The sequence below is a fragment of the Carlito syrichta genome, unplaced genomic scaffold (genome assembly GCF_000164805.1).
Source record: "Carlito syrichta isolate Samal-C Ts95f unplaced genomic scaffold, Tarsius_syrichta-2.0.1 Scaffold302718, whole genome shotgun sequence".
Taxonomy (NCBI): Eukaryota; Metazoa; Chordata; class Mammalia; order Primates; family Tarsiidae; genus Carlito; species Carlito syrichta.
The window spans coordinates 198,086-209,921 of record NW_007246814.1 but is presented as its reverse complement, the minus strand read 5'-3'; the positions used below and the strand labels follow the sequence as shown (position 1 = coordinate 209,921).

Sequence of the window (11,836 nt, the reverse complement as noted above, 5' to 3'; positions counted from 1 at the left end):
GACTGGAGTGTAGTGGCATGCTCCTGGCCACTGCAGCCTCGACCTGCTGGGCTCCGGCAATCCTTCCGCCTCAGCCTCCCAAGTAGCTGGAACTACAGGCACGCGCTACCACGCCCAGCTAACTTTTTGATTTATTGTAGATATGAGGTCTCGCCAAGTTGTCCAGGCGGGTCTCGAACCCGCGGGCTCAGGCAATCCACTCACCTCAGCCTCCCAAAGCTCAGGATTACAGGCTGAGCCACCGAGCCCGGCAGGTTTATATTTTCTTCTCTGCTCAATCCTACTAACAAGGCAGTGAAATAAGTAGTATTAAACCCATTCTTATTCTCTGAGGCTGAGACTCATGGTCAAGAGACTTGTCCAGGATCATAGTGCTAAGAAATGGTCATGCAAGGGTTTGAACCCAAGTATTCTGGCCCCAAACCTAGTATTCATCCCATTAGAACATGTACCACCCACAGCTAAGGTTCTCAACCAGATTCACAACAGCTTAATTACCTTGCATTAAAAGAAACAATACTGAATTCAGATTACATCCTTCCTCAACAGTATCCAAAAACCATCTCTCTCTTTTTTTTGAGACAGGGTCTCTCCGTCACCTAGGCTAGAGTGCAATCATAGCTCACTGTAGCCTTGAAATCCTAGGTTCAAGTGATCCTCCTGCCTCATGCTCTGAAGTCACTGGGACTACAGGTGCCTGCCACTGCACCCAGCTAATGTTTTATTTTTTGTAGAGGTGGAGTCTTGCTAAGTTGTCCAGTCTGGTCTCAAACTCCTTGCCTCAGGCAATCCTACCATCTTGGCATCCCAAGATGCTGGGATTAAAGCCATAAGCCACTGTGCCCAGCCTCTAGCCATCTCTTAGAGTGAAAAATTACAACCCTGAATATCCTTTTAGTTTTTAAGTTTCAACCTTTGATCTTGGGTTGGGTCTCCCAATATTTGGGCTGAGGAGAAGAGATAGAGACATTTAAGACCTAATGGAATAACTGTTAGATTGCTCCTGCCGAGTCTCCACCCAAAGCAGCTTCCTCCACAAAAAAGGACCAGCACCTGAGGTTTAAACTTCTTTTTTTTTGAGTTGGAGTCTCATTCTGTCACCCAGACCGGAGTGCAGTGGCACGCTCCCGACCACTGCAGCCTCGACCTGCTGGGCTCCGGTGATCCTTCCGTCTCAACCTTCCAAGTAGCCGTAACTACAGGCGTGTGCTTTCATGCCCGGCTGATTATTTTCTTAATTTACTGTAGAGACGAGGTCTCGCCAAGTTGCCCAGGCGAGAACCTGTGGGCTCAGGCAATCCACTAACCTCGGCCTCCCAAAATGGAATTACAGGTTGAGCCACCAAGCCTGGCCGGTTTAAACTTCTAACATATACTCATTTTGGGGACAGTGGTTTCTCTGCCTGCATTCTCAGTGTGATAAGGAATGAAAACCCTCACAGATCATTTCAGTTCTAAACTTGCCTATGTTCTCCTTGTTTTCTCTCTTTTTGTTTTGAGTTGGGATCTCACTCTGTCATCCAGACTTGAGCATGGTGGCACCATGATGGCTCACCACAGCCTCAATCTCTTGGACTCAGGTGAACCTTCTGCCTCAGCTTCCTGAGTAGCTGAGACCACAGGTGTGCACCACCATGTCAGGTTAATTTTTTTATTTTTTGTAGAGATGAGGGTTTTGTTTTTTTTTTTTTTTTGAGTTGGAGTCTCACTCTGTCACCCAGACTGGAGTGCAGTGGCACGCTCCCAGCCACTGCAGCCTCGACCTGCTGGGCTCCGGCGATCCTTCTGCCTCAGCTTTCCAAGTAGCTGGAACTACAGGCAGGCTCTACCATGCCTGGTTAATTTTTTTTTTATTTTATTGTAGAGATGAAGTCTCACCAAGTTGCCCAGGGTGGTCTCGAACCCGTGGGTTCAGGTAATCCACTCACCTCAGCCTCCCAAAGCGCTGGGATTATAGACTGAGCCACCAAGCCCGGCTGAGATGAGGTCTTGCTATGTTGCCTAGGCTAGTCTCAAACTCTTGTGCTCAAATGATCAGCCTCCCAAAGTGCTGGGATTACAAGTATGAGCCACCACACCTGGTCTCCTTGCTCTCTTATATGTATAAGCCATTCAGACAAACTAGGAAATCAATTTTAGTTCACTCTGGTGTTGAGTGCACTCAGATCCTCTCTGGTGAATTTAATATGGTCAACCAAAAATCCTATAGTCAAAAAGTTACTCCAGCCAGCGAAGCTTCTTTTAAGGAGAAGGAGGGGACTGGGAAGCTAGGAAGTCATGTTGCTTGGTCCTCCCAGTCCTTTTGGCTGGGGCTGGGAGAGCCAGCAAGAATCTGGGGAAGTTTTGATGTACTGACCAGCTACACAAGGGAAAGTGGCAAGACTGGGGTGAATTGGAGAGCCTAGTGCATTTGGAGAACTAAGGCCAAAACAATCACTGCAATTGACAGTACCACTTGAAGCACTCTTTTTTTTTTTTCTTTTTTTGAGTTGAAGTCTCACTCTGTTGCCCGGCTGGAGTGCAGCGTTACGCTCAGGGCCACCGCAGCCTTGATCTGCTGGGCTCAGGTGATCATCTTTCCGCCTCAGCCTTCCAAGTAGCTGGAACTACAGGTATGTGCCACCACACCCAACTAGTTATATTTTATTTGTTGTAGAGATGAGGTCTCGCCAAGTCGCCCAGGCTGGTCTCGAACCAGTGGGCTCAGGCAATCCTCTCACCTTGGCCTCCCAAAGTACGGGTATTATAAGTGTGAGCCACCGTGCCCAGCCAACTTGAGGCACTTTTGCCTCGGCATTTTCCTCCTGTCTTTATTTTTTTCATTAATTTTTTTTTAGTTGGAGTCTCACTCTGTCATCCAGACTGGAGTGCAATGGCATGCTCACGGCCACCCCAGCATCAACCTGCTGGGCTTCAGCGATCCTTCTGTCTCAGCCGTCCAAGTAGCCAGAACTACAGATGTGCGCTACCACACCCGGCTAATTTTTTATTTATTGTGGAGAAGAGGTGTCGCCAAGTTGCCTGGACCAGTCTCTAATCGCGGGCTCAAGCAATTCACTTGCCTCGGCCTCCCAAAGTACTAGGATTACAGGCTGAGCTACTGAGCCCGACCTCCTCCTGTCTTTAATAACAGACTATCGGTCACTTCAGTTGTTATAGGGGGAATACATTTTTCCCAACTCCCAGAGAGATTTGTGCTGTTTGTTTCTTTGTTTTTTGAGTTTGAGTCTTACTCTGTCACTCAGGCTAGAGTGCAGTGGCACCACCATGGCTCGCTGCAACCTTGACCTGCTGGACTCAGGCAGTTCTCCTGTCTCAGTCTTCCAAGTAGCCTGAACTACAGGTGTGTACCACCATGACCAGCTAATTTTAAAATATTTATTGTAGAGATGAGGTCTCACCAAGTTGCCCAGGCTGGTCTTGAACCCTTGGGCTCAGGCAATCCCCTCACCTCAGCCTCCCAAAGTGCTAGGATTAAAGAAGTGGCCGATTTGTGCTGTGTTATTAAGCTAACTTGGAATTTACTTCTTCCTGTAGATCTGAATTTTTTCTCTTAATTAGGAGGACAAAGGATGGAGGTGGAAGGTTCCCCATAGGATGAGGAATAGGTAGAAAGTGAAGTCTCAAGTCTCTCAGAAGCAGGGCAGCCAGATCAAACATAGGCCTAGCTCAAATTTGGGGTTAGAAGACAAACCCTAGTTTCCTCCGCCCAAGGCCTTTTCCAAAGGTCTCTCAACCTCTGTGGAAGACGTCTGAAAATGAGACGAGAAAGTTGGGAACATCTACAAATCCCTCCCTCAAAAAAGTGAAATAGAAAGATACAAGCTGGCCAGGCACAGTGGCTCAGGCCTGTAATCTCAGCACTTTGGGAGGTGGAGGCAAGAGAATTGCCTGAGCCCAGGGGTTCGAGACCAGCCTGGACAACTTGGCGAGACCTTGTATCTACAATATATCAAAAAATTAGCTGAGCCTGTTGGCGTGTGCCTGTGGTTCCAGCGGCTACTTGGAAGGCTGAGATGGAAGGATCACCTGAGCCCAGGAGATCGAGTCTGCGATGGCCATGAGCGTGCCGCTACACTCCAGCCTGGGGGACAGAGTGAGACTCCAACTCAAAAAAGGAAAGAAAAGAAAAAAGAAAGATACAAACTTGCTCCCACCTCAGTTATCCTTTTAATCTCTCTGTAGGTCATCTCTACTCCCAGTCTCAATTCTCCTTTCCTTTGTCTTCCCTCATCCCTTGGGCAAGTGAACATTGTCTCACTTTCTCCATTGCATCTCTCTTAAAGAAGGTACCAACTGGGCTCCCTCCCCCAACTTGAAGCAGGGTCTGAAGAAGAGTACACATGAGGAGGGAAAGAGGACAGGGTTCTGTGACATGCTTTGAGCTCTTTCATAGTTAGGGGCTAAACCAGTTCCACAGTTCTTAGGGAAATGCAGTGTGATGTTTTCTACAGAACAGAAAGCAGGAGGGGCAACTCTACAGAAAGACAAGCAAAGCAAGGCAGAATGGGAGACAAAGATGGCGCGCCACTGAGACTGAGGGAGACAACTTTGGGATCCTCTGGAGAAGGATGGCTACTCACCCTGCCCTCGCTAGGGCAGGGAAACCTGAGAAGTTTGCAGAGCCCTCCTCAAACCGGCCCCACCTGCTCCTTCTTCCTCTCCTGAGCTCAGTTGTTTACAGAGATGCCTCCCTGAACTCTTGCCCTCATGGACTTGCCCTAGCTCCGGCCCCAGGCCTCCGGCCAGGCAGACACCCTGACAGGTTACAAATGAGTGTGGGTGTTGGTTTGCGCCAAGCTCTTGTCCTAAGCCTGTCCCGAGGAGGAGGGGAATCAATGGGCTCTACCTAAGGGTTTCTTTGCCAGTCTCATCCGAGTCTGGGGTCTGAGAGAATGAGGAAGAAGGTACTTCCTGTTTCCTCCCTAACAGACACACACAGCAGAAAGGGGCGAGATTCCACTCCTGAGAATTCATAGCCTCAGGGTCTCCCACTCTCTGAGCACATTCCCTTTATCAATTCTAGAAAATGCACTGAAAATTGGAGTCATCTTTAGGATTTAGCTGGTATTGAATTTATGTATCTGAGGCTTAGAATTTTTTTTTTTTTTTGGGAAGGTAGTGGAGGGTGATGAAGGAGAGAGGGGTGGAATGAAATCAGAAGAATGCAGGATCTCCACCAGTTTTCAACAGTCAAGAAGTGAATAAAAAGTCCCCTCCTCTTCACCCTCCTGTAAACATCACCTAACTCTGCTCATTGTGGCTCTCTGGAGAGTTATAGGGAGTTATTTAAGTCTGAGTGAGTGAGCCAGCTACAGCTATGGATGGCTAGAGAGAGGATAAATACATCTAGAGAGATGAGTTGATGGATAGGTAGGGAACGAATATAAATATGGAGAAAGATGAACGAACAGAGAGATGGATTGAGACAGAGAGAATATAAAGAAAGGCTAAGGGAGAGAAATGGATGTGTGAATGAGGCGGGAGCGCTTATGCAGAGAGATAGAGAGAGGAGTGGGGCGTTTCTCATGCTTTTCTCCATGTTTCTGTAGTCCTGTCTTGTTCCCTGAAATGCCATTTCCCCACCCCTGGCAGAATGAATTCTTCCTCTAGATTCTAGACCCTGCCTCACACCCTTAGGTGTTTTTGCACCTCCCTCCCTTCACAGTCATCCATTTGGCCCAAGATAACATACCTCACCCGGCCGCCCTAGCCCATCACCCCAAGACAAACCAAGAGAAAGAAACAGGGAGCAGGAGTTCTGGGCAGAGTAAGGGGGCTAGTTTCCCCACCTCCGGGTCTACAGCCTTGGGGGGAAGGTTTCATCGAGGGGTGGGAAGACTGAGGGGCAGCTGGGTTGAATTTGTCCAAATCTAATAACCCCGGAGCCTATTGAAGGCCTTGGGGGTTGGGAAGGGAGGAAAGTCTTGAATATTCTTCTAACTTTACCCCCCTCTCCCTCTGGTCCCTTCTTTCCAAAAGTCTTTGAAGAAAGATGTTTTTGACGCTTCCATGTCGCTCTCAGATGGATGGGCTGCGGGTGATTGAAGTGTCTTTGTCATGCTAATGCTTGGGGGGTGATGGATGGGCGCTGGGGCTGCCAAACTCTGGCCCGCTTAGCCCATTGGCCTGGGAGAGATCACATGTGCCCCACCCCCACTCCCTACCCGCTTCCGAGGGGAGCTCCGGGCCAGGCGCGCCGGGCCAGGCCATGGACGAAAGCCTCAGCGCTGTGACATACTGCCGAGAGGTTGTAGGGCAAGAGGGTGTCTCCCCCAAACGGGCCGACCCTCCCGCGGCCTCGTCGCATGGACTATAATAGGATGAACTCCTTCTTAGAGTACCCACTCTGTAACCGGGGACCCAGCGCCTACAGCGCCCCAACCTCCTTTCCCCCCAGCTCGGCCCCGGCCGTTGACAGCTACGCAGGCGAGGGCCGCTATGGCGGGGGGCTGCCGAGCCCCGCGCTGCAGCAGAACTCGGGCTATTCAGCCCAGCAGCCGCCTCCGGCGCTGGGGGTGCCCTTCCCCAGCTCTGCGCCCTCCGGGTACGCGCCGGCCACCTGCAGCCCCGGCTACGGGCCTTCCCAGTACTACCCTCTGGGTCAGTCGGAAGGAGACGGAGGCTATTTCCACCCCTCGAGCTACGGAGCCCAGCTAGGGGGCTTGTCCGACGGCTACGCAGCGGGTGCGGCGGGCCCGGGGCCCTACCCTCCGCCGCAGCCCGGTTACACGAACGAGCAGACGGCAAGCTTTGCACCGGCCTACACTGATCTCCTCTCCGAGGACAAGGAAGCTCCCTGCCCGTCAGAACCCAGCACCCCCACGGCCCGGACCTTCGACTGGATGAAGGTTAAGAGAAACCCACCCAAGACAGGTAGGGCTCCGATGTGGCCACCCCTTCCCCGGGGCCCAAAGCAGCTCAGCTGCCCCTGCGCTGAGGTGTCCTGGGCCTGGGCTGGGTTCTTCTCTTTCAGCCACCTTGGTTTAGGTAGGTAAGCGCGCTCCACCTCGTCTCAGGTCAGGTGAGGTCTCCCCACCCAGCACGCCCCCAGTCACCCCTAAGAGGAAGTCTCCGTACACACTCCACTTCCAGGTCTGGGCACTTAGCGCAGCGCGAGGACCTGGTGTGTGTCGGGGTGGGAGGAATGGAAGTACCGGGAGGCAGCTCCAGATCTGGGGGTCACTATGGGGGAGTGCCTGGTGATCCTGGGAACCTTGAAAACTGAAGTTGGACAGATTGGTGCATGAAGGCACAGAGCTGCCTCGGGAGGGAGGGGAAGCAGAGAGAGGTGAGAAGACTGACATGGCCTTTCTCCCCGCCCCGCCCCTAGCTAAGGTGTCGGAGCTGGGCCTGGGCCCTCCGGGCGGCCTCCGCACCAACTTCACCACGCGGCAGCTGACCGAGCTGGAGAAGGAGTTCCACTTCAACAAGTACCTGAGCCGGGCCCGGAGGGTGGAGATCGCAGCCACCTTGGAGCTCAATGAAACACAGGTCAAGATTTGGTTCCAGAACCGGCGCATGAAGCAGAAGAAGCGCGAGCGGGAGGGAGGCCGGATGCCCCCGGCCCCACCAGGCTGCCCCAAGGAGGCCGCGGGAGATGCCTCGGACCAGTCAACGTGCACCTCCCCGGAAGCCTCGCCCAGTTCTGTCACCTCTTGAACTGAACCTACGACCGACCGACCGACGGGGCTTCTAGGCACTGGAGCGCCTCGGTCCAGCCCTCTCCTAGGCTGTCCCCAAGCTGAGGCCTCGGTTTCACTGTCTTGGTGATCCTCTCCAAGGCTGGGGCCCAATTTAGGGCTGCCTGGGGGGAGGGGGAAAGGGGAAACATTTTTCTCAGCTCTAGGTGGGGAACTGATGACTAAGGACCCTACAGGATCAGAGGCCTGGGAAGCACTGAACCTGTCAGATGCGGAGAGAAGGGCTTCTGCCTTTGATCTGGGGATCCTCTCACCTACCACATGTGGTTGGGGGCTGAGCCAGCCACACCCTCTTGGATTGATTCTCTTTGCCCTCCTAACTTTTGAATTCAGTTCAGTGCCTTTGAGCTTGAGTATTCTCCTGGCGCATTCTCATCCTAACTCCCCCTTCTAGGCCCGGGACAGAGAGATGGCCTTGAAATTTCTTGTGTGCGAGGGGTTTTGGGTGCAGGCCAATGATTACCAATCTTTAATCCAGTCACCACAGACCTTACAATAGCACCAGCTGCCTTGTGACAGACCAAAAAGCCCCCCTCCCATTTAACCCTATTAACCCTCTCCTGGCACATTTGTATTGCACTAATGCAGCCTCCAGAGGTTGTTTTCTGAGACCTGCCTCCTCCCACCAGCGACCTCATCACTAAATCACCAAAGCGTTTTGGAACTTGGTACTCTGGAGACTTCTGGAACGCTGTGCGAGGCCTGCCCCCAGCAAGCCTCAACCAGGAAGGTGCAGGCACGCCCCCACTAGCTCCTCCCCTATTTATTGCCTCCTAGAAAACCCAGGACCCTCTGCCCCTTTCCCACCCCTAACCCTGTGGGCAGCCCAGGGAGGCCCAGGTATAGAGAGGGCTCCCAGCAGCTGCAGACATTTCTCTGAACCTTGGAGACAGTGGAGGCGCCACTCAGTTTGTGGAAACCTGAACCCCAAGCAAGCAGGGTTCTCTCTGTACCTCCAACTACCTCATTTCAATAAAGTCTGTGTTTTCCCCTCTTCCTGCCTGCTTCTGCTCCTCTATCTAGGGTTACAGGAGGCCTCGTGCTCCGTGAGTCATGGGAATGAGGTGAGGAAAGAGTACTCAACTTTAAGAGCTCAGCTGGATAAAGAGAAGGACTTACTGAATGTGGGCCTGAGCAAAATTGGGTCCCAGGCACCCAGGCCTGACAGCAGCCAGTCCACTGGTCACTGGGGGAACCCAGAAAGGCACGGAGGAAGAAGGTTTAGGCTGGGACAATTCCCAGAGGGCCTTGAGAGGAAGACAGGAAGAAGAGAAGCCGATCTGTTGGGAGGGCAGAAAGAAGACGAGGTGGGGGGAGGTGACAGAACACTACCCCTTTCCTTTTCCCTCAATATATTCCCTCCCTCCTGCCCAGAGCCAGGCTTGGCATAGATTTCGTGGACTGCTGACAAACTCCAGATTGGCACACAGCTTAACCCACCCACTCCACCCTACCCCGCCCCAGCGCCCTTCCACCCAGCCACTCTGCGCCGTCGGGGTCCGAAAGGCTGAGAGTCTAAATAAATTAGCCTTTCTACAGGGGCTCAAGGTGAATGCCCTCGGTAGGAAGGACGTGGCCGTGGAAGGGTCGAGGCGGGGTAGGGTACGGGAGAAGGGGAGGGGAGCCCGCGATGGGGGAGGGGAAAAGCGTTGGGGGAAAGTTGGAGGACTGCCTGGGGGTGAGCGGAGGAGGCCGAGGTAAACCCGAATCCTGCGCTGACCTTTTTACCTCGAAGCGCCTGGGGTCTTTCCAAACAAGCTAACAGCGCGCCCGCGGGGGGCCGCCATTGTCTCTGGCGGGTCCCACTGGTAAACCTTTGGTCGACGATGGGGGGAGGTAGGGCGGGCTCAGGAAGCTCCGCAGCAGTCAACAAACCCCCATCGCCATCGGTCACTGGCCCCGCGGTGCCGTCGATGTGGCCACGGGCCTTCAGGCCCTGGTTTATCCCGGGAGTTCACAGGCCCGGGGGCCAGGACAGCAGGGGAGAGGAAGGGGGAGGCGACCAAGGCGCGGTTATCCTCAACCTCCCCACGTCTATTCCTTTCAAAGGAGGAGAGGGAACTTTGGACTAGAAGCGTGTGTAAGACACACTGAGCATTGACTTTTTCATGAAATTGGTGTCATTATAGGAGAGGTAACATCAATAATGTGCGGCCCAGCTGGAGAGCAGGAGGAGTGTGTTGCCTGAGCAGCCCAGGTTTCCCAGAGGCTGGTGTCTTGCCCTCTGTCTTAAAAAAAAAAATCTATTAACTGCTTTTCTGCATTTAATTGAAATTGCCACCAAGTTTGGCTTCCCCAAAAGGGTCACCTTGACATAGGGGACGGAGTGAGGGTCTGTGGAGGCAACCCCCCCCCTTGCTTGAAGCCATGCCCCAGTAGAGACTTCTAGTTGGGGTGTTTGTGGGTCTTCCATACATGGAACAAGTGAGCAGGGAGGAGGAGGAAGGAGCAGTGGCCAGCAAAGCTGGACCCTAAGGATGGTGGAAAGGATTCTCCCACTGGGGCTGACATGTCCTGGGGAAGGCGTGACAGAGGGGCCAGGAGGAAAAGGGGAAGGCTGGTCCTTTTGATTTTTGGTCTTAGCAGAAGGAGCCATCATAGTCCCCCAGGGAAGGGTGAGGGGCAAATCGATTCTCTGTTAACACAGGCAGGCTCAAAATAATCCACAATGAATCTGAGCCTGCCACCTCCTTTGGGTGCAGAAGTCCTAGCCCTGTGCTGTCCTATGTAATCCCACTTCCAAGCTGAGACCCCACACAGGTCTAGATGGAAGACATTTATTTGGAGAAAGAAAAGATCACTGGGTACTTTCCTATCATAAATTACAAAGGATGCCATGGTAAACAAAAACACATCTTGCTCTCACTGAACTAAATTAGATGGTCTTCGTTGTTTGACTTTTCAGAATAGACGCCAAACTGCTTCAGATGCCTTCATGCCTCTCAGATTGCTGTTTTTTTTCACAGTCCTGGGGAGGGGAGAGATGATATTTCCAGGAGATCTGAAAGTACTTTTTTTTGTTTTTGCAAAATTTGAAAGCTCTCTACTCCCACACCCCCATTTCCCAAATCTTGAACAATATCTCCATTTTAAAAAAGTTTTTTTTAAGTATTTTATGACTGGGCTCGGAGGCCAAAGCGAGTGGATTGCCTGAGCCCACAGGTTCAAGACTCACATGGGCAACTTGGCAAGACCTCGTCTCTACAATAAATCAAAACTTAGCTGGGCGTGGTACTGCTCGCCTGTAGTTCCAACTACTTGGATAGCTGGAACCCAGCAGGTCGAGGCTGCGGTGGCCAGGAGTATGCCATTGCACTCCAGTCTGGGCAACAGAGTGAGACTCCAACTAAAAATATATATATATATTATTAATTTTTTTAGAGACAGGGTCTTGCTCTGTTATCTAGACTGGAGTGCAGTGGCACCATCATAGCTTACTGCAGTCTTGAATTCCTGGGCTTAAGGAATCCTCCTGTCTCAGCCTCCCAAGTAGCTAGAACTACAGGAGAACACAACCATGCCTAGCTAATTTTAAAAATATTTTTTGGAGCCAGGCTCAGCCTGTAATCCCGCGCCTTTGGGAGGCTGAGGTGAGCGGATTGCCTGAGCCTGCGGGTTCGAGATCCGCCTGGGCAGCGAGACCTCATCTCTACAATAAATCAAAAAATCAGCCGGGCGTGGTAGCGCATGCCTGTAATTCCGGCTACTTGGAAGGCTGAGGCGGAAGGATCGCCGGAGCCCAGCAGGTCGAGGCTGCGGTGGCCGGGAGCGGCCACTGCACTCCAGTCTGGATGACAGAGTGAGACTCCAACTCAAATATATATATATATATATATATATATATATATATATATATATATATATATATATTTGAGTTGGAGTCTCACTCTGTCATCCAGACTGGAGTGGAGTGGGCGCTCGCGGCCACCGCAGCCTCGACCTGCTGGGCTCCGGCGATCTTTCCGCCTCAGCCTTCCAAGTAGCCGGAATTACAGGCATGCGCGCCCGCGCGCGGGTGATTTTTTGATTTATTGTAGAGATGAGGTCTCGCTGCCCAGGCGGATCTCGCACGCGCAGGCTCAGGCTATCCGCTCACCTCAGCCTCCCAGAGGCGCGGGATTACAGGCTGAGCC

At 52.3% G+C, this 11,836-nt stretch overlaps 1 protein-coding gene across 1 annotated transcript; it reads left to right on the top strand.

Moving 5' to 3' along the window:
- Nucleotides 1-6,232: 6,232 nt before the first annotated feature.
- HOXB1 (homeobox B1) lies at nucleotides 6,233-7,787 on the top strand. The gene is made up of 2 exons (XM_008057081.1): nucleotides 6,233-6,876; nucleotides 7,334-7,787. The coding sequence occupies exons 1-2, from the start codon at nucleotides 6,309-6,311 to the stop codon at nucleotides 7,660-7,662; spliced, it is 897 nt and encodes a 298-aa protein (XP_008055272.1). The 5' UTR covers nucleotides 6,233-6,308; the 3' UTR covers nucleotides 7,663-7,787.
- The last annotated feature ends 4,049 nt before the right edge of the window (nucleotides 7,788-11,836 follow it).

Bases quoted from the DNA above. Each gene is read 5' to 3' on its own strand.
- HOXB1 (XM_008057081.1), top strand. From the start codon at position 6,309: ATGGACTATAATAGGATGAACTCCTTCTTAGAGTACCCACTCTGTAAC. The intron at 6,877-7,333 runs GTAGGGCTCCGA...CCCCGCCCCTAG, and splicing joins GAGAAACCCACCCAAGACAG to CTAAGGTGTCGGAGCTGGGC.